Here is a 23,097-nt window from a genome sequence, read left to right as displayed (position 1 = left end):
CCAGGGCAGGGGATTATCCGGCCCACAGCTCATTATTCAGAAGTATATTTCTTCTATTCTTTCCGCATTAAATATAGGTGTAATGGCATGGAGCCACTATATACGAGTTCAGTCTTCAGCTACCTGTACTGCAAGTGACTCAATCACGTCCTTTTTGGGGCAGGTATCCATGTACAGCTGTTCAATAGGTCCTGTGAGACCACAACAGTTTAGCTACAAGAGAAAACAGAAAAAACGTAAAATCTTTAGAACCCTTGCTATTTAAAATTGTCATCTAAAACAAGCAAGACAGGTTACTTCAAACTGGTATGTATAAAATTTCCAAACACAGTTTAAAATATTTAAGGTTTATCAGTTTGACTATGCCACTAAAAGTTATTTTAAAATAATGCCTTCGTTAGCCCTTACATGAAAAGTGAGAATTTGAGCAATTAAATGAAAATTTCTTTTAACAATCAAAGTGATTGCATTTTGGTTTTGATCAGATTTTATAAGTGATACCACACTGCTACAGGAACTTTAGTTTCCAAAGTTTTGTTTACATTAATTAAAGAAAAAAAGATTTCTTTATATCTTTCCCTCCCCAGACGAGCAAAAGTATTTGTGCCTAAATCCTATATATGGCCTGCTTATTGATATTATGTAGTTGAAGTCAGAAGAGCTTTCTCCATACTCAAATTGGTTCGTGCAATTCCATATTTGTGCAAAAAAATTGGTATCACACTGTTTATACATGCAATTTTGTAGCACCATGGGTAGACATCTAATCTATCAGAATCACTGCTTTGTGCCCAATGCTAATATGCATCTTAGAAGTCAGCAAAAATTGCAGACTTGAGCTGAAAGCTAATCTTATAATCTAACTCCCCCCACCCCCGTTTTAACATAAAAGTTTACACTGCAGATTAGTGACAAATGAAGCTTCAGACTAAATATGTCTGAACAGTTTTTTTAAAAACAAGCCTCTCAAATGGGGATGGCTTAAAAGACCAAGTATACAGGAGACACCCTAAATTCAAGTTTTCAGATGTTCAGAAGTTCCAAAAAAGTAGGGATTGTTACAGTAAAAAAAAATCTTTTTACCTTAACTATGCAGTTGTTGCCACCATAAACACCATTTTTAGGAGACTACCCACAAAAATGTAATTTTTTAAAAATTAATAGTTTCTTCTCAAATTCTGACATCTCTCTGTAAACTGAAATTGCAGAAAATGAAGGCTTGACATAATTAAGATGAGATATTTCACTTCATTCTTAAAGCATTATGTCCGGCTTCCTAAACACAGACATCTTATGCATATAAAAGAAATAAGTGTAATCATATACTTACTGCATGTTGAAATGCCCTCAGTGTTTCTCTAGCTGCTGTCTGACTCCTCTTATCATAGGTTTCCTTGTAAAATTTCTTCACTTCTTCAATAATCTACAAAAATAATGCAAAGTTATAATCCTAGTTTACCTTGATTTATGTTATTTATAGCAAACTTCTTTAGGCCAATAAATCACTAAACCTCCTGTTTTACAGTTTAAATATCCCATCCTATGAAGAGGTAGCCACCCTCCATTTTCAAATTGTGGGCTTCTGAAAATATGCACACACCTTAGAATAACAAGGAGATAAAACAAAGCAGAAACTGAGAAGAGACATATATCAAGGTAAGAGTTACAACAATAAACAATGGTTATGGACACATACAGTTCTTCCAATTTCTGTATTTGGTTCTGCTCCGATACTTGACTACATGTAAGAAGGTACCAGCTTTAAAGTGTCCATCTAAATCTTGAAGGAATCTTGTGGGGATAGAAACTAAAGACTTCATCCATCAGATAAAATGAAAGCAAATCTTTACTTGTCCATTCTTGAAATAAGGTTAGATACATTTCTCTATTGTGCAAGACAGGGAGAAACAAGGGAACACTCCCCATTCAGAAACCTCAATAAATGCTTATATTTTTGGGCCCTCATCACACACATATGTGCCTGCTTACTGTGAGTATATGAATATTACCACTGAATTTAATAGGGCTACTTATATACCTAAATGGCATGTCTACACAATCTGTTGCAGCATGCCTTTGATCAGCAGACTTGGGCTAGCAGAATTTAACACAAGTGTGCAAAAGATCAGCATGTAGATGTTCTGGGTCAGGTTGGAGCTTGAGCTCTGGAGTCTAGGGAGATGGGCAGACATCAGAGCCTGTGCCACAACTTAAAAGCACTGACTGCTAAAGCCTGGGGAGGATAACAAAATTTGTATCCGCACCCATACCTGTAAAAATGAGCCAAGGATACCCACAGACAGAAAGCAGATATCTGTGGATTTGCTGGGCTCTCCTGACTATCTGGCTACTTTTAGAGTTCCAGTGCCCTCTTGCATGTTTAGGAAAGATATTTTACATGGACATACTAGTCAATGTGCAAACCATAACCAGCTGAACATGTTTTCAGTTCTTGAGGAAGTTACCAAGAGCTGGTAATATTCAAAAACCTACCATGTCTTTATTTGCAAAACCCCAGATGGCAACAGCAACTTCAATGGCAAAAATTACGAGAAGGAAGACGAAGAACTAGGAGAGAAGAGAGATTTAAATAAATAAAGCAAGTGTTTGTGAGTACTTTGCAAGGAGAAGTTTTTTTTTTTAAATTAGCCAACTCAAAATTCTAAATGTCATCTTTAAAAATGCAATTATAATTTTTGTCAAATTGTGTAACTCTTCAAGGATTAATTGTGAAGATTTTGTGGATTAATGAAATAAAGTAAATACCTCATGTAAATACCTCCCTTTCCTTCCTCATGTATAGAAGGAAAGGGAGAGAGAAAGGATTACAAGTAGACCTTTTCCTAGAGGCTTTTATTTTGGGAGGTGGTATTATTTAAAGGCAATTGCAGGACCTTTATTTCAGACTAAGTGGTAGATTTAAGTGGTGGAGATATGTTTTATCTTTAATTTGGCTGGGCAGTACAAATGGAAAAGCAGCAAGGATTATGACAAAGGGAAATTTGTTTACTGACTGAGAAAAGTCAGTCACGTGTTTTGGTCACTCCTGAACTACAAAAGATGACTTAATGGTGTATTTAGTTCTATCATATTGTGGAGCAACTACAGGGTGCTGAGGTCAGGCACAAGTGTGAATAATCGAAAGTTCCAGGTAGACTGAGGCTAGGTCTAAACTAGGGAACAAAACAAAAACGATTTAAGATTAATAGCTGTAATCAGTGTATCTTAAAATCTATTTTTGCTACCATCCCCCACAGCAGGAGGTCAATGAGAGAAGCTCACCCATTGATTTCCCTTGCGCCTTGTGACTGTGAAGGATACCGGGGGGGGGGGGGGGGGGGGGGGGGCAGGGGGGGAAAATCGACGGCGGTGCCCTGATCATTTGTAGCACACCTAGCGGGGCCATGCTAAATCATCAAACCCTGGAAGATTGACTGCCAGTGCATTCATCTTCAGGTAAGCATAGTAAAAGCTCTTAGTTAAGTCAACAGAGCCCTAGTCATAAACATTACTAGCTTGATTGACAGCAGGGCAGACAGCCATGGAGGGCATCTGAGCCCTTTGCCTTCCATCGGCAGGCCTATTGATGATGTGAGAAGCCCTCCCATAGCTGCAGAATCTACACTGAAGTGCTACTGAGGTGCACCTGCAGCAATGATGGTGTACCGCTATATTGTAGACCTAGTCTAAAGGCTGGCCTACACTTGAAACTTGAACTATACCCAACAATGGTGTGGGGAAAAACCCCACAACTTAAAAAGCCACACTCTGACCCACACAGTTATGTGGACCAAGCCTCAATTTGGTTGCAGCTATGTCAACAGAAGAATGCTTTTGTCACCATATGTAATGGTGTATTGGGAGGCTGTGTGCATACACTGGCAGCAAAACTCCTTCTATCAATGTACATGGTGTATATGCTCAGGGCTATACCAGCACAGGCTCCAGATATAGCTATAGCTTAAGTTCTCTTTTCTCACAAGTTGTCTGTCACCACTGCTGCTCTAAGACCCATCAACTCTGACAATTTTTAGGCAATAGAAGTTGCACTATGGGATGTTACATGACCATAACAAGTCAGGAGCTATGCACTCTGTCTCACATAAAAGAAGTCAATTTCCATGATCAGCATCTGATGAAGTGAGTCTGTGCTCATGAAAGCTCATGCTCAAAACTTTTCTGTTAGTCTATAAGGTGCCACAGGACCCTTCGTTGCTGTTACAGATCCAGACTAACACGCCTACCCCTCCAATATAAAAGAAGTCTGTGTGTTTAACTAACTACCAGGGTTAATTAAATTGCTGGTAACATTCATCACCATTAAAGAAAAGGGTGGAGGAAGGAGTTAACATGCATCACTTCAGCTTTCTGGAAATGAGTATCTTTCTTGACACAAATAAGCAGTTGTTCTTTCTGCCAGCTACAGTAGCAGCAGCCTGTGCTGATACTCAGTTAACCTTGTGATGATAAATAGCGGGGCATAAAGTGTGCTATAAAATTGTGAGACATGGGCTGGGTCTACACTTGCCCCAACTTCGAAGGAGGCACGCTAATCAGGGCGATAGGAGATTACTAATGAAGTGCTGTGGTGAATATGCAGCACGTCATTAGGCTAATTCTCCCCCACAGCAACTTCCAAGTGTCAACCTTCAAGTGCCTGTGCTACTTTGAGGTGCCTTTACTCCTCAAAATTTTGAGGGGTAAAGGGACTTTGAAATAGCACAGGCACTTCAAAGTGCCCAGAGCTACATACATGCTGGCACTTTGAAGTTTGATGCTTCTAAGTTGCCGTGGGGGAGAATTAGCCCAATGAAGTGCTGTGTATTTGCCGCAGCACTTCATAAGTAATCTTCCATCACCCTGATTAACTTGCCCCCCTTCAAAGTTGGGGGCAAGTGTAGACAAGCCCATGCAGAACCTGACAGGATGTACTTTAAAAAAAAATATATATATAAGAGTAATGGTCTTCCATAATTCACTCAAAGAGTGAAACCTACCACTACCGGTAACTATAGAAATTCTTCTCCCGATTCTTATGGTTGAGGTCTGGTTTTTCACCTCCAAAACCACAATGTTCTAGTCCCCATGTGCACAATTTATATAATGGTTTATTGTCTGCATCACATGTACACAGTATTCAAAATAAAATGCATAGCAGTGACATTATTGACACAGGTGGCCTGTTCTGAATTCACACATCCCTCATCTAGTGTTAACCTTTAGTGTTGTACCACATATCAGTATTTTAGCTTGCCTTGTTTGAACAGACTATACTTGATGGGGAAGAGAGAGACACGGCTTCAAAGTGCTAGTCATGCAGATGTAACATTATATTAAAATCTACATTAAAAAGGTAAGAAAGGTCCAAAACAGATAACAGCCACAGTGAAACTGAGCTAGAGTCTGCTGCCTATTGTTCTTATTGCTTATGCCAGACACGCCCAGACTTCCCTTATTAAAATGCTCAAAGGTCCCAGTTGGGGAACAAGATCAAATATTGCAATAAACAAAAGCACTTACCAAGCCGAGCATGCATTGCGACTCTTGTACAGCACCGCAACATCCCAAGAAACCAACTAACATCATGAGTGCACCAGCTCCAATTAGAATGTAAACCCCTGGGGATAAAGAGAAAGCAAAACTGGTCAAGTACTCGCCAATAAGAGCCTGTAAAATTGCAGTTCATTTTTAAATCACTTCCTCAGGGAAATGGCACTTGTAAGTTGTTGTCTTTTGCCCTTATTAACTTGAAACTGTCAAAGCAGCGCAGGGGATTTATTCTTTAGAATGGCTGTTTCTAAACTTGCAGCAAAAAGATAGTGGGGAAAACAATGTCTCTCTTCAAAGCAGCAATCAGGTGGGCAACACCTGTGCAACCTCTTCCACAAGTCATTAAGCCCAGTGTTTGTTCAGGACAGAGTAACAGGTAGACTTGGCCAGGTTCAATGTAAAAACAGACTAATGTCAGTAAATACTGATTTCAAATGAGACGCCGAACAAAACCCCACAACAATGAAAAGATATCCAGCTGGCATGAGTGCAGACTCCACGTGCTCATGCATTCACTTTGCGCTTCCAGACAGTAGAGGTGACGGGCCCGGCAACAGTACACTGCTGTCACAAGAGTGAACAAGAGGAGCTGTAGTAGCTAGAGGGCTTCCTGCTTGGCTGCCAGGCCCCCACCACACTGCTTTCTGCAGGTCCAAATATGGTGAAGGCTTCCACCCTGTTGTGTCTGGAGTCCCTGCCACACCCCCGCGCCCCACCCCGATGACCTTTGCAGCTGCACTCTAACCTCCCCAACAACTGTAAAAAGTAGCCATGTTAGTCTGTATCTTCACAAAACAAAAAGGCTATGGTTACGCGGATGCCCCAACCGCCCGCAGCAGTATGCGAATAGCCAGTGCACAGTTGCCCACCAGTGGACGCTGCCATGGGCACACAAAGCTGTGTAAATGTGGTTCTGCTGGCGAACGCCCCCACTTTATCAGCAGCCTCTTACGTCTGGAAAAAATTAGGCATAAGAGGCTGCCAATAAAGCAGAGGTTTTGTCAGCAGAACCACATTTACACGTTTTTTTTTTGTGCCGGCAGCAGCAGCTGCCAGTGAGCAAATATGCAAATGAGTAGTCATTTGCATGTTTGAGACTGCCTATTTGCATACTGCTGCTGGTGCTTCACGTCAGTGTAACCATAGACAAAAAGCAGTCCAGTAGCACTTTAAAGGCTAAAAAAATAATTTATTAGGTGATCAGCTTTCATGCGACAGACCCACATCAGAATTTTCTAGAACTGAAGTGGGTCTGTCCCACGAAAGCTCATCACCTAATAAATTATTTTGTTAGTCTTTGCAGTGCTACAGGACTGCTTTTTTTGTCTTCTCCAAGCCCAGAGGGGGAAAACTTGAAATTAAGTCAGAACCAAATCCTGCAAATTATTCTTTGTAAAACCACAGACAGTGCTACAGTTGTTCTGAGGAGGGCAATTTACCTCCTGCCAAGGGTTTACTGGCTCCACAAGAACGTGGGTGGAAGGAAAAAGGAGTCATAGCTGTCTGATATAGAGCTTAAGTGCTGTTTTTCCTTTTTATATGTATGAATGCCTTTTGGAATCCTCTAGGCACATGAGCATAATAAAAACGACAATTTAACTAGCTAAACTGGCACTCTTGCCAACCACAGCAAATTCAGCCTCCTTTGCCTTTTAAAGAGTGGAAGGAAAATAAAAGTTTCAGCCACCCACATGCAGGGAGAATCAGGTGACTGAGTAAATGGAGTATGGTGCTGTATGACTTCAGAAGTGGCTCCTTGGAAAGGGGTGGAGATCAGCCAGGGTAGGGGGCCCTCCAGTAAAGATTCCCTATTCCTAGGCCCCAATATGCAGTACTACCTGGAAAACATCAGCATCAGTACCACAGCTGATCATATACAGCAACTTACATTAATAAGGGGGGAGAGAGCAGCTAGGAAAAGCCACACCTTACAAACAAGCACATTTCTATGTATTTATATAAAGAGGGGGGCATATTTCAGACAGACAAAGAAATACAAATGACATCTCAAAACAAAAGAAGTTGTGAGTTGTCTGAAAATGGGTATTAAAAAGACTGAAAGAGCCAAGGCACAGAACTTCCTCAAAATAATTCACGAAGTACATTTTTAGAAACAAAAGCAAACACAACCCCACATCTCAATTAAAAAAAAACAATGGCAGTAATGCAGGATCCATCCAGATTCTTGGTAAATTATTTGCATGGTTGATTACCTTCAGGGTCATAAGTTTACACCTTATTTCCACTCTGAATTTGTTGATGTTGTACATTCAGCCTTAGATCCTGTTATAGCTGTCTCTGCTACACTCATTATATTACTTGTTCCTTAAGAAGATTTACAGCCTATATGTACCAAGTCATCCCTTATCCTGCTCTTTGATAAGCTAAATAGACTCAGCTCTTTGAATCTCTCTACAAAAACAAGGAAAACACCGTGTCGTGGAAGTATCAGATTCCCTGACTTCCAGGGAACTCCATTACATTTTCTGCCTCATGTCCACAGGGAGACCCCAGAGAATAATGCCCCCATGGGATGATGGGTGCTGGCTCCATCCCCCTTCACTCCTGCTTCAATCATCATGTCAGCCCCCTGCCTCACTTTATTTTTAGCAAAAGTCATCGATATTCATGGAAGCCCATGACCTTTTTTAGTGTTGTCCACGACCTGCCTGTGACTTTTACTTAAAAAACTGTTACTGTAACTACAAGGCATGTTTTCCCATCCTTTAATCGCTCCTGTGACTCATCTCTGAGCCCTCTCTAATTCAGCAACATCACTCTTGAACTGTGGGCACCTGAATCAGATGCTGTATTTTGGCAGCAGACAGAACAGTGTTAAATGCAGAGGTAAAATAATTTCTCTACTCCGACTCGACGTGCCCCTGTTTATGTATCCCAGAATTCCACTCACTCCTTTGGCCACAGCATCACATGGGGAAACTCATGCTCAGTGGATTATCCACCATGGCCCCCAACTTTTCAGAGTCACAGCTTCCCAAGCTTCATGTACATTTGGCCTGCACCTTTTTTTCCCCTATGGGGTGGGGGGCCTTCAGCACATGGGCCTAGCTTAACCCCAGCGTAATTTTATCTGGCCCATGTTAAGTCTCTGTTCAACAGGCTGGAAGCCCTGAGCCTCAGCACTGCCCCTGCAGGGCTGGAGAAGTGAGTAGTAAGTTTTATTGTGTGTTTGGCTTGTGTGCCCCTCTTAGCCCACAGAAAAATAAGTTGGGGGAAACTGCCCTATTTACATTTCATGGTATTAAAAAAACAAAACAAAACCCACATTTGTTTTCCCCCTGTTTACTAACCAATCCAAAAGCTTAACATTGTACCTGGGAGAGCAAATGTCACAAAGCAGTTCAGAAGGACTGAACACTTTAATCAGCTCTAGTTCTGGCCTCCATCCTCTTTGCAACTCCACAGTTAGTACAATTTTGACTAGCAGAATCTGACACTCTACCAGTAGCTGCGAAATGGCCCTTCAGCTCCCTTCATTCCAGTCCGTAAGGGTAGGATTCAAACTCTCTTAGGTGCAATGAATCTGGGACTTACAAACAAGTACCTCAGGGCATATGGGGGCTGCCTCATGTGAATGTGTGCCAAGGCTGCCAAACAGATCACTGCAACAGTGAAGCCCAATATACACAACCATGACCCTTAAGGAGACCTTCTAGCTCTGGAGCTTCTTCTGTGCCAGATCATGATGTTCTGGGGACTGACTGCTTTCACATGAGCCAAGTCTACCAAGATTCACATGTGTTCCTGTTGCTCAAAGCATGAAGATTACACTTTGCACAAATAGAAACTCAGAGTGAAGATCTAGGTGACTCTGACCCCTTGCTGCAGATAGAAATCCTTTCTTGGATCCCTTCGTTAGCCAACCTTCCACACAGTGTGACACATGCTTTATCTCATCAAGTCTAGAGAGGTTTCTAGAATGGGTAAGCACAGAGCAGGCAAAATATGGCCCATGTGCTGGACTCGGCCTGTTGATGCAGCAGGGAGCCTCAAGGAGGCTCCATGCCTACCCCCGCCCTGCACGCTGTTCAGAAAAGTGGCTATGGGGTTTTGTCTTACAGTAGCTGTGAGCCCAGTATGAGGAGATCAGAAGGTTCATACACTGCTCCTGCCACCTGCACGATCCCATTGGCTGGTTTCTGGTCAGAAACCAACCAATGGGAGCTTCCTGTTTGAAACATGACCACCTCCTTCCTCAGGGGGAAGAGCATGGCCTCTTGGCTTGGCCAGGCATGCAGAGAGCCTGCCTGAGAATCAGCAGGGTTGCTGCGCTGGGTGACTCCTCGCAATAGCTTGCTTCTTGCACCCCAGCCCTTCCCTCCCCCAGTTCTTTGCCCCCCTTCAACTCTCTGCCCCCCACAAACCTCCACACATACCCTAAACCCTCTACCCCACTCCTGACCCCATACCCCCCTCCTGCCCTAGGTCACAACCCTTATCTTCACCCAAACTCCTTCCCAGACCACCCTGCTCCCCACCCCAGACTCACAATGTTTACATGAATATCTTAAAATCTCAGAGAACTGAATATGGCACTTGGGCGAGTCTTTGTGAAGGTTAAGGAACAGAGATTCCATTGTCAGAAAGTTCTAGGTACAAAGGGAATTTATGGTACTCATATGTTACTTCACCGCTTACCAGTATAGAAGTTTGCATTGTTGGATTCCATGTCAAAGATACTTTTTGTCTGAGTATCAAACCGAAGCCATAGTCCAATTGCAAGTACTGCAGTTCCTGCAAGCTGTAAGAATAAAAAAAGGGAAGTTGAAGAAATAAGCATTATGTCGTTACAAATGTAGATGTGAATGACAATTTTACATATTTTTAGACAAATAGAAAGGATAAGGTCGCCTTCTCATTTAAATTTCCAGAATTAGAATCTTACTTTCATTTTGGCATGTTTACAGTCCAAGTTGGTCATGTATTTGTCTCCAGCTTTGTACACATCTAAGAAGACATGTCACAAGTTTTATTGCACCACAAATTTACAGAGTAAGCTGAATGTCATTTCTGTTCCATACGGAGGACACATTACGTTATTGGACTGTGTCAACTTGCTGGGCTATATATTTCCACTTATCCCTGAGCCCCACACTGCTTAACAGAGGAACTATTGTAAATCAGCTAAATACTGCAGCATACTGATGTTTTCACACTGAATAAAGACAACTTTGTAATGTGTTGAAGATTGCAATGTGCGCAGTTTGTTTTCTTCCTATACGAAGATGCACTAGCAATTTCACTGAAGCAAGGGATCAGCCAAAGTAATGTCATAGGATGTTGAATATTTCTGCACAGTGGTAAACATTAAAAACAAACAAACATAAGTCTTGTGCACTCATCAGTCCGACTCTGCCAAGTACACAGCAGGAGCTAAGCAAAGGGGATATATGGGCACATTGCATTGCTGGTGACTCAGAGGATCATGCTGGGCCCCATGGGGCCTGCAGGCCATATTGTCCCTGCCCTTTCCTCAGTCATTGCCTTAACGTTTCCTAGGGCAAACCAATAACGGAAAGCGTCAGTTGGTCTTTAACTCACACCAAGAAGCCTAATCAGTCACCAACTCTCCCATCATTATCCATTTTGTAAAAAACAAAACAACAGAAAGCCACCCACACAATCCACACGAGTACAGTAAACCCTCGAAATAGCGAGCCCCGATGTTACAGACATGGGGAATAACGGACGCCCACTAGCCTCCCCCACCCAGCCCCAAAGAGAGTGCTGTACACCTACTGAAATGTGCCGGAGCTGGAGCCACTGCCACTGCGGGGACCCCAGAGTGGCTGGAAGAGCCTCTGGGGCCAGAGGAGCTGCTAGGGTCACCACGGCGGCTGAAACTGGGCAGAGCACGGGCGACTCAGATCCTGGGGGAGCTGACTCACTCTGCCCTGAGGGTTGGAAGGAGCTGGGAAGGTCAGTCCAGCACCATACAGAAACCCTGGCATTTAATAGACTGTTGGGAATAATGGACATGGTTCTCCCCCGTTAGTCCGTTAAATGGAGGGTTTGCTGTAGCAAGGGAAGGAGGCAAGTGCTTGTTATAAGAAAGTCTGCAAAAGAGGTTAGTAGAGACTGAGACTGCCAGCCTTGAAAATGAGGGATGTTAACGGTTAACCCATAAGCCTCATCCATGGATGAGAGTTAACCGGTAGGGGCTGGAGCAGCTCCCCACCCACTGCAGGCAGGGGGTTGCTCCAGCCCCATCGGCAGGAGGGGAGGGAGCATAGCTGGACAGGCCACGGACAAGGGCTGCTCAAGCTAGGCTGTAGCACCTCCACTCGCAGTGCGCCAGGCACTGGGGTTGCTCTGGCCATGCTGGAGTGTCCCCCCTGCCTGCAGCTCCAGCCAGGGCACATCAGCCCAGAATCCTGGGAACACCACAGGCAGAGAAGCTCCAGCTGGTCCAGAGTAGCCAAGGTCCCTTGTGCTAAGTGGTTAAATGGGTAGCCAATTCAACAGGATTTTACATCCCTATTGAAAGCCAATGATTTCAAGAACAGCAAAGGAAATGCTTGGTGGGGAGGGAGAAAGGAAGAGCAACATAGTGCTAACAAAAAGAGGCTTGCAACAGATTATTAGAGCTAGGAACCCTTAGTCTCAAGGTTTTGGGAATTCCAGAAAAAAGGGTTAAGTTAGCTAAGAAACACACAAGTGAACAGAACAGAATGGCATTCACAGAAGTCTGTATCCAAGAGACACTGGAAATTGTTACGAAGGCTCGAATTATTGTCCTCTGCAGACAGTTCAGACAAGCCACTTCCACTGACCTGCATGGGTGTGCATGCTTCCCTCTGCCACATCACATCCTGTTCTCCTAAACCCCAGGGAAGCCTTGCACTGGACACATGCACAAACAGAGGGGGAGAAGACCTCTCCACTTCCTAATACAGACATCTGGAGGGTGGGGACAGGAGGGAAGAGGACGCTTACTGCGTATCTACTTCCCTTCACAAAATCTCCCCCCATTTGTATGTGTGTGGGGGGAGGGTGTCCAGAGAAATTGATCCAGCCTCTGCACAGCCGAAAAACGGGTTTTACTGGATTAGAGAAAACCAGACATACCTGAAAGACCAGCAGTACCTTTAAAGCAAGCATCTGGATGCCTAATCTATCAAAGAGGAGTCTAAAGGGTTAGCTTGAGTGCACCCTTACACATTACACCTCCAGGACCAGTTACAAGCAGAGACTCCCAAACCCAATCAAAAGGTAATTAAGAAGTCTTGACACTTCAGAACCAAAGTGCAACAGGACAATCTTCTTCAGGTTGTACTTCATCTGAATAAGAGTAAGGCCTGGTCTACACCTGAAAAAGTTTTACTGATGTAACTGTGTTCATGCAGTGTGTGGTTCCCCCGCCCTGCCCCAATATGCTTGCTAGTAAACCCCTAGTATAGATGCATTTATAACAATAAAATGTGTCTTATACCTGTACAGTTTATTTTGTTTTGCTAAATGGCAATACACTGTGTATAGCTGCAGCCACATGGGATGGGGGAGGGGAAGATTTTGCTGGTTTATCCATGCTTTATCTATACAGTAAGGTCTTAGACTATGCGAACCCAGAGTATGCGACCCTGCTCTTACGCGGCTGACCCCGATTCCTGTAGTAAACCCTGGAAATGCGTGATTTCCAGTTGCACTTAACTCACTCCCCACTGGCCCTGGCTCAACCCCGCCCCCACCTCCTGGCTCCACACAGCCCTGGCTCTGCTGCCCCCCTCAGCTCTGCTCACCACCCACACATAGCTCCTCCTCACCCCCACCCCCGCCCCTGGCTCTCACTCACCACCCCTCAGGCACGACTCTGATTCAACCTCCCTGGCCCCGGTTCAACGCCCCCATTGGCTCACCACCTGCATCTGGCTTCAACTCACCCCCCCCGCCCACTGCAACACCTGGCTCTGGCTCACCACCCCTCCTGCATGGCTCTGGTTCAACCCCCCGCACCCTCATTTAAGCCCCTCCCCCCCCCGTGCACAGCCCTGGTTCCATCCTCTTGCCCTAGTTTAACACCCCCCCCCCCCCCCACACACACACACTCTGTTTCAACACCCCCCACCTCTCCCGTATCCCTGATTCAAACCCGCCGTGGTCTGGCTCACTACCCAAGCAGGGCTCTGGTTCACCACCCCCATGCACAGCTCCAGCTCAACTGCACCCCTCACCCCCGCCAGAGCCCTAACCCACCTCAGGCTTAGCCCTCCCTTCCCGCCTCCCATGGCCACAACCCACCACCAGGCTTCACCCTCCCCAACTGTCCCCCCACCCCAGGGCTTACCTTTCTGCTGCTTCCCCAGCTGCAGAATGTGTGTTCTGCCAGGGAAGAATCTGGACCCTCACTTAACGCAAAATTTTGGGTACGCAAGGGTGCGCAAAACAGAACCCTCGCATAACTCAAGGGTCTACTGTAGTAAAAGCACTGGAAAATTGTTAGTGTAACTAGAGGCCAATAAGCTTTGACTATGCTGAAGTACAAAAAGTTCATAGGCTTACAAAGGAAAAAAAATGCTCAGTAGACAATGCTATTCTGAGTCAGAATTGAAGGACTGTCTGCAAGAGACTTGATACCTCAGAGGGTAAGGAAATTCTCTTCCTACCCTTTTGCCCACCCTATCCTTAATGGCCAAAGAACAATGTGGGGTTGTCAAGGAGTGACTCATCCATCAAGAAGCGTTCAGGATTACTCACTCATCTCCCCTTATTCAAGGTTCTAATTTAGGTTCTGTTTTCAAATGGCTTATGCGTGAATGGAAACTGCAAAGCCTCTTATAGCGGTCTAAAATATTCATTATCTGAGTCTATAAACTTGTCAGTGCATGGTGTTGTATAGTTACAAAACATTATTGTAAGTGATCTACTGACCAGTTGGACTGTAACCAATTAGTGTAATAGATTAATATGCATGCTTAACATACTTTTGATCAGATTAAGGTTGTTTATCTACAATATCCCAGCTGTCCAGTGCAACAGCACGTACCCTTTTGATTTCTAAAGCTAAATATTGCTATTTAGTTTTCAGGCAGCCACAAGCCCTTTGTTACTAAAATGACCATGCACATCAGATCACGATGGAATGATTTAAATCAGGTTTCCCACTGATATTTCTCATGTTTCTTCCAACAACACTACAAATCTGACCACTAAAAACATGTTAATTTACAGCTCAGTAAAATGTTTTGCAGTGACATCCAAGAAAGGTTTACCTTCTGTAATTTTTTTACATAATTTCTATTAGTTTAGGAAATAGTACACAATACTCATTACCTGTGTACTGCTGCTGTATCTGCAACTAGACAGTAAGAACGGTAAGAACTGAAGCATACACACAAGTATAATAGCACTTGTTGCGGCAGTCTCTTCACTCACTGGCTGACAGCTGTCCTTAAACTTTTTTTTTTTTTTTAAATCATTAACTCTAACGGACAAGCCCTCAGAACACTAAATTTCAGTGTCCTTCAGACTTCTGCAACTAGCTCTCACCTTCTTCATTCCCACTGTTATTTGGATGCTGATCTGATTCCAAGTTACGAAAAAGAGCTAAGACTGACTACGTTTTGGGGGCACTTAATTTTGAAGCAATCCCTGTTGAAAACAAATATAGGATGTGGCTCTTTAGGGAAAGCTGAGCTATGCTGAAGTAAAATAGGGAAGAGATATATGGTGTCTCCATTATGGTCTGGAGGAATTCCACCGGGACTTCAATAACTTTCACCCCAACATCAACCTCAGCCTGGAACAGTCCACACAGGAGATCCACTTCCTGGACACCACGGTGCTAATACACGATGGCCACACCAATACCACCCTGTACCGTAAACCTACTGACCGCTACACCTACCTTCATGCCTCCAGCTTCCATCCCAGACACACCACATGATCCATTGTCTACAGCCAAGCACTAAGATATAACCGCATTTGCTCCAACCCCTCCGACAGAGGCAAACACCTACAGGATCTCTACCAAGCATTCTTGAAACTGCAATACCCACCTGAGGAAGTTAAAAAACAGATCAACAGAGCCAGACGTGTGCCACGAAGCCTCTTACTACAGGACAAGCCCAAGAGAGAAACCAACAGAACACCACTAGCCATCACCTACAGTCCTCAGCTAAAACCTCTACAGCGCATCAGCAGGGAATTACAACCCATCCTGGACAATGATCCCCCACTTTCACAGGCCTTGGGAGGCAGACCAGTCCTTGCCCACAGACAACCTGCCAACCTGAAGCAAATCCTAACCAGCAACTATACACCGCACCAGAGTCACTCTAACTCAGGGACCCATCCATGCAACAAACCTCGTTGTCAGCTCTGCCCACATATCTACACCAGCAACACCATTGCAGGACCTAACCAGATCAGCCACACCATCGTGGGTTCATTCAGCTGCACATCTACCAATATAATTTATGCCATCATGTGTCAGCAATGCCCCTCTGCTATATACATCGGACAAACTGGACAGTCCCTATGTAAAAGAATAAATGCACACAAATCACAGAAATGGCAATATACAAAAACCCGTAGGAGAGCACTTCAATCTCCCAGGCCACACAGTAGCAGACTTAAAAGTAGCTATCCTACAGCAAAGAAATTTCAGGACCAGACTCCAAAGAGAAATTTCTGAGCTACAATTCATCTGCAAATTCGACGCCCTCAGCTCTGGCTTAAACAAAGACTGCGAATGGCTGGCTAAATACAGAAGCAGCTTCCCCTCCCTTGGTGTTCACACCTCCAGATCAACTGCTGGTAGTAAGCCTCACCCTTGCTGACTGAGCTAACCTTGTTATCCCCACCCTTACTCTGACTTATTTATACCTGGCCCTGCAGATTTCCAAGACCAGCGTCTGATGAAGTGAGTCTGTGCTCACGAAAGCTCATGCTCAAAACTTTTCTGTTAGTCTATAAGGTGCCACAGGACCCTTCGTTGCTGTTACAGATCCAGACTAACAGGGCTACCCCTCCGATACTTGACATTATGGTCTGTGATCACAGATGTTCCAAAATAAGGGGCATGTATTACAGAATATAAAATAAGAACATGACACTCAGCAGTATCTGGCAACTCTAGATTTTGCTTACTGCAGCTTTCTGTATACTTGGCTGATACTTAACTGGGTTTAGAATCTAATTAAACAAAGTATAAGGATTAGCTAAACTAACCTTTTTTTTCCCCTAGTAACAGATAACATAGCAAAAGCAAAACAACTTGATAGTTTACTTGTCAAATGACACACTAGAAGGCACAGAGAAAATCTTGAAGAATGAACCATTGGAAACTGAATTATTTAAGTTAACTTGTTGATCCACCCTGCCATCTCTGAATCTTTATCTATATCATTTTCACACAATAAGCAGCTTTCCTTGAAGTTTCATTCTTGCACCCAGGCTCTGCATCTTGTCATACTCCTTACGCTTGACACGTTTTCCTTTTTTACCCATAGAAATACTCTAAGCAAGGGTCTCTCTTATACCCAGTGTTGGAGAGAACTGGGTTAAATGAATGTTTGATTTATTGGGTTGCCATTTTGGTTGAATCACCATTGTAAATTAGCGAAAGGACAACCTGGCCTCTGTCTTGGTGCCCCTTCTCCAGGGATTTTGGTGCCCCTTTTCTAGTTTGGCACCAAAATGGAGGCAAAGGCAGAAACACAGAGTGCCACATGACAGCAATTCTGCCTGGCAACTGGAACGGATATAGGGGAGGGTCTGTCACTCTGACAGCACTGTGTCTCTGGATGCTGTGCAAGCAAGTCATCCCAGTGGGACACAAGAGACCCCCCCAGAGTGAGCCAGCCTTGCTCATAGCAAGAGCCTGAGGAAGTAGCACCTAAAAGGGATCCTTTAACTCACCTCTATGCACAAACCAGACAGCAAGTGTCTGCATGCCACGAGAACAGAAGAAAGAAGACTGAAGACGGAGGAAGTCCACTTACCTGTTCCAGAGGTTCCTGGAATCCAGTTCCTAGCATTTCTGTGTCCTCTCCTCTGTCATCCCAGTGTCTACAGAACATTGTCCAGTCCTTCCCTACTATCTTGAATCCCAGAGCTCAGACCCTTACAATAGTAATCATCCCCCATGATAACACCTGTGCTAACACTCGAGCCATTCTTGCTATGTTACAGGGAGTCCTAAGTTTATCTGTGTTATTCAATAAAGATCTTGTTTTCCTCTAACCCACCTGCATCTTAGCTACATTAAACGTCAATGATAGATACACATGGGGTAAGATACTGTAGACAGACAATTTCCTGGCCAGTAAAATTACAGATAACTATTTTGGGCTAACACCAGAAGACATGACAGTCTCTCTGGGACAGAAGCGTGAGGTGAATATAAGAAGCTCTGTGTGAGTAGTGAATAGGGTCTTCCCTTTTTCATTCCAGTCCATTTCACTGTTCTTTTCTATGCTGCCTCCGCCCGTTCCTCTGCATTTTCTCTGTGTCTTAAAACAATGTCTTAAGTAACAACTCTGCAGTGCTTGACCAAGGCCCACCACCACATAGGCACAGAACAAAACCCATCCCATCGAGCTGGTGTCCATTTTGCATGCTAGTATGCAGCAGAGATTGAAACTGAAACCTGAGAACTTTCAAGAAGCAAAATGCTGATAACTAGGCTGGACAGACTATAGCCATTCATTCATTTTTATGAGAATAAGTGTAGCTGTAGCATGTTTGTGATATTTAATTATAAATGTTTTTAAATGAGAAATTTTATTTACAATTAATTAAAAAGAACCCTTATTTTGATTAAAAAAAAAAAAAAGCTGATCTTTTGTCCACCCTGTACCAGATTCAACTTCTAACAGCCTCCCAAGTTAACAGAAATGGACCTTTACCTTAGGGTTGCCAACTTTCTGACTGCAGGAAACTGAACACCATTGACCAGTCTGCCCCTTCTTCGATGCTCCACCTCTTCTTCGTGGAACTACCCCTGCATACTCCATTCCTCCCTGGCTCCAATCACTTGCTCTACCCCACCCTTGGCATATGCTTTTTCACTGGGCTGAGACAAGGGTTGCAGTGAAGGCTCAAGGCTGGTAGCTAGGGCCAAAGGTTTTGGAGTGAGGGAATAGGTGACTGCTGTGGATAAGGGGTTCAGGATGTAGGACGAGCACCAGGCTGGTGGGTTGAGGTGAGAGAGGGGGGTGAAGGCTCACCTTAGGCAGCCCCCAGGAAGCAGCATCATATCCCTCAGGCAACTAGGCAAAGGCAGGGCTATAGGCTACCTCCATCTACAACTGGCAGTCCTGCAGCTCCCTTGGCTATGGCTCCCTATAAACAGCATCTGCAGAGCTGGTGCTTGGGGCAGCACCTGTGCTATAGGGCATGGGAAACGTGGAATGCCCCTGGCAACCCCTGTGCCTATGAGCCAGGAGGACAGGCCAGCTGCTTCCAGGAGCCACATAGAGACATCCAGTGTGGCCAACTGGCCTTTTAGTGGCCCTGTAGGCTGTGTTGACCAGAGTCACTAGGGTCCCTTTTTGACAAGGCCTTCTTCCCATTGAAAACTGGATGCCTGGCCACCCTCTCCCTTATAGGCTCCTCCTAGCTACCCTCCACCACCACCCCAAATTTGGTGATTTCTCTAATTCCAGCCCAAGAGGAGACATTTGGGCCTTGTCTTTCAAATCAGAGCTGAGCAGGAAAGTCTGTCTCCATTTTTAGCTCTGTGCTAAGGAAAGGGAAGCTGGACACTACATTTTAGGCTATGAAGAGCTGACCTATGCACAATCCAAGGCCAGTTTAAAAAAAAACAAAACAGAAGTGTGTATGTGTATACACACCACATTCTTCTCAAATATTAAGGATGTGTTATGACTTTTGTCTGGCTACCTCAACCCTGTAAAATTCCAATGGGAAGGAACACTAGTGATAATGTAAGCAAATTCATGGAGCACTGTGTGTTCTACTTTCCAGCGCAATTCTACTTTGGAACAACTACTGTATAAACATGACAATACAGAGCTCTAAGTTTACTACCTCTTAACAGTGATGGACCAGCATCTGATGAAGCGAGCCTGTGCTCATGAAAGCTCATGCTCAAAACTTTTCTGTTAGTCTATAAGGTGCCACAGGACCCTTCATTGCTGTTACAGATCCAGACGAACATGGCTACCCCTCCGATGCCTCTCAACAGATAACTATATATTAGAAGAGGCTCAGTTTAAAAGTGAAATGGATCACCAGTAATAAAGTTTATGCTTAGAATAGTTGATGATCCACTAAGAAACCAGCTCTGACTTGCACCGATGTAGTACAAAAGTGAAAAAGACAGGTTTGGGGAGGTGTTCTGCCTGTGTCAGAAAGTTAAGCAGAGGTATCCGCAAAAGCAAAAGGTGTTGGATATTTTGTGTCACTTTCTGACCATGATTTCCTGTTCTGAATTTGTAACATTCATTTACTAAACATGAACAATAGACATACAATTTAAGCTTGTTTTCTTGGTGCATATAAAACATGTGTAAGTTGCTGAACTAGGGTTGCCAACTTTCCCAACCAGATCCCTTTTGTAGCCATGGCATCCTGTTGGAAAAGTTGGCAACCCTATTTCAACTAGTCAGTTCCACCATTTCCTCCACATATGGGCAGCAACTTTCCCTTTGTTTGTGTGGGGTTTTCCACTTAGCAACAGAGGCGAGAGAAGGATTTAAGAGAAAAGTCAGGAACAATACAATTGTTCCCTGTCCTCCCACTTTGGCAGGTTGAATCCAGAAATAGCATCGAAACAAAATAAAAAAGTGGTTGAATTAAAAAGATATTGGCTGAAATCTACTGTAGCTGCAAAACTTGAACAGATCCTGGTACGGGAACAGGCCTGTCACAAACACAAGTCTATGCAAAACGGGACTTACAGTGATGTCTAACTTGATGGCCGAAAGAATTCTAATTCCTAAAGAGGACACTAGTAATGACAGGAACTTGACTAAGATGTCTCTTCTTCTCCATTCATAGTAAGGCTGCTAAGCATCTGACTGCTTCCTCCAGAACCCACCCCTACTCATATTTCATTTATTACAACAGCAGCTTCACCCTCCAGAACTCATCATTCCTCAGTCCAACAGACTACAGCTAAATTGTTTTCCTTGCATGTTACTCCTACTACAGCTCCCCTCCTATTTAACCCTACCCTGGCTTCTCACAGAATCACACGGCTAGAAAGGACCTTTGGAGGTCATCTAGTCCAGCCCCCTGCCTAAAGCAGGATCAACCCTAACTAAATCATCCCAGCCAGGACTTCGTCAAGCTGGGACTTAAAACCTCTAGGAATCTCTCTCTAGGTAAGATATTCCAGTGCTTTATCACTCTTCTGGTGAAATATACTTTCCTAATAATCAATTTACACCTTTCCCTCTGTAATTTCAGACCACTGCTTCTGGTTGTGCCATCCGTCACTATAAAGAACAGTTTCTCTCCATCTTCTTTAGAGCCCCCCTTTGAGAAAGTTGAGGGCTGCTATCAAATCGCCCCTCATTCTTCTCTTCAGCAAACTAAATAAGCCCAAATCCTTCAGCTGCTCCTCATATATCATGTAGTCCAGCCCCCTAATCATTTTTGTTGCCCTCTGCTGAATCTGTTCCAATGCATTTGCTTCCCCCCCACACAACCATCTGGGACCTCTCCTGATCTCCAAGAGTATTCAAAGATAATAGCCAAAGGCTCTGCAATGACATCTGCCAATTCCCTCAGTACTCTCAGATGCATTAAATCTGGACCCATGGATTTGTGTGAGTGTAGCCTTTCTAAATAGCTCTGAACCTGTTCTTTACCCACTGATGGCTAATTCTAGTCAATTTCAGTATCAAATGCAAACCCTCTTATTTGCTTTGCACATGCCCTCCATGTATATATTCTTGTCTCTGTCTAAGCTCCACATCATGCCCTGTCTTCCAAGGGAGTACACCAGGACACTCTCCTCATACTCCCGCCTTCCTTCTTGTGCTCTGTACAACCTCAGTCTTTGAAGTTCCTCCTGACAGCTCACTTCTTTTTGTTAGCGCTCCAATGCTGAACTCTGCTTTATTAGTAAGATTCTAGTCCCACAAACTCTACTGTTTGTTTAAATTACACGTAAACACAACCTTTGTGTGGCTCATAACTTATCATGGTTTGCTGTTCTGACTCTAGTTCAATTTGACAACTCTTTCTTCCTCCCTTACTGTGCATAGCAATCCTGGATTATACACTTATTTTGGCTAGAGTCCAGACCAGCCTTACCATTTTTGTAAAAAACCAGGCACACCTAGGCTACGTCTACACTAGCCCCAAACTTCGAAATGGCCATGCAAATGGCCATTTCGAAGTTTACTAATGAAGTGCTGAAATGCATATTCAGCGCTTCATTAGCACGAGGGTGGCCGCGGCACTTTGAAATTGATGCGCCTTGCCACCGCGCAGCTTGTCCCGATGGGGCTCCTTTTCGAAAGGACCCTGCCTACTTTGAAGTCCCCTTATTCCCATAAGCTCATGGGAATAAGAGGACTTTGAAGTAGGCGGGGTCCTTTCGAAAAGGAGCCCCGTCGGGACGAGACGCGCGGCGGCGAGGTGCGTCAATTTCGAAGTGCTGCGGCCGCCCGCATGCTAATGAAGTGCTGAATATGCATTTCAGCGCTTCATTAGTAAACTTCGAAATGGCCATTTGCGTGGCTATTTCGAAGTTTGGAGCTAGTGTAGACATGGCCCTACAGTGTTGGAGAGGACAGTTACTAGATAACAGAGTTGTGAAAGAACAGAATGTCCTGGATAACTAACCTGGAGGAAAATAAGGTTGTGGGGGGAGGGGGGAAGAGTAGCTCTACACTAAGCCACTGATTTAGGTGGGGGGGGGGGGAAAAAAATCACAAAGCTGAGATGGTATAACATCACCTCTCCTTGAAAAACACCTTGTATTTGAAACTTTACTAGTGTTTTTTAAAGAAAATGTTAATTCGACAAGGAGATATCAGGACATAAGAATTACCTTTTTAAAGTCACAACTCACCTCTTGATCTGTCTAACTAGAAATTCCAAGCTTTATTAACCTTGTGCAAGAACACATATCCAATACTCTGTTAGGAGGTCAGGCAATTAGTTTTGGAGTTAATCACTGAAGTAGTTTGAGTCTCTGGGATCTCCGTGAGATCTCCTCTGAACTTTAAAACATCACTGGTCTTCTTGACCACAGCCACAGGTTGCGAGGGTCAGATAGGTACAAGAAACAGACACATTCAGTTGACTTTGAGCTTTTGGACAGAAAGAATGCCTGTTCCAGAAACTCAAAAACGAAAGAGTAAGGTCTCAAGATTTGCAGATGATGCCTACATGGGGTTAATTAAGCGCAGTTTCTTCCTTAGAGCTTGTAGGTATACAGAATGTACCTGTGGGCTTTCTGTATGTGCTGCTACAGACTCAAGCTCCATGTTGACCTTCACATACCTCTCCACTGCCTCAATCACATGCAGACTATGGAGCTTTTCACTTCATAAGCACCACCTGCATGAGATCTCTGGTTCAAAGAGGTTACTAACTCTAGAAGTA

The 23,097-nt window shown here is 44.1% G+C and overlaps 1 protein-coding gene across 1 annotated transcript in view; it reads right to left on the bottom strand.

Annotated features, from left to right (window-relative positions):
* The window catches only part of CD9 (CD9 molecule), a 37,266-nt gene that overhangs the window by 2,778 nt on the left and 11,391 nt on the right, over positions 1–23,097 (bottom strand). The window contains exons 2-6 of the mRNA XM_074983667.1: positions 10,210–10,312; positions 5,521–5,618; positions 2,494–2,568; positions 1,331–1,423; positions 124–213 (exon numbers count right to left, since the gene is read on the bottom strand). Of these exons, the coding sequence (XP_074839768.1) occupies positions 124–213; positions 1,331–1,423; positions 2,494–2,568; positions 5,521–5,618; positions 10,210–10,312 (459 nt within the window). The remainder of the gene's footprint in view (positions 1–123; positions 214–1,330; positions 1,424–2,493; positions 2,569–5,520; positions 5,619–10,209; positions 10,313–23,097) is intronic.

Source organism: Carettochelys insculpta, chromosome 1 (assembly GCF_033958435.1).
Source record: "Carettochelys insculpta isolate YL-2023 chromosome 1, ASM3395843v1, whole genome shotgun sequence".
NCBI lineage: Eukaryota > Metazoa > Chordata > Testudines > Carettochelyidae > Carettochelys > Carettochelys insculpta.
The sequence above is the reverse complement of the archived record's forward strand: the minus strand, read 5'-3'. Positions and strand labels throughout refer to the sequence as shown.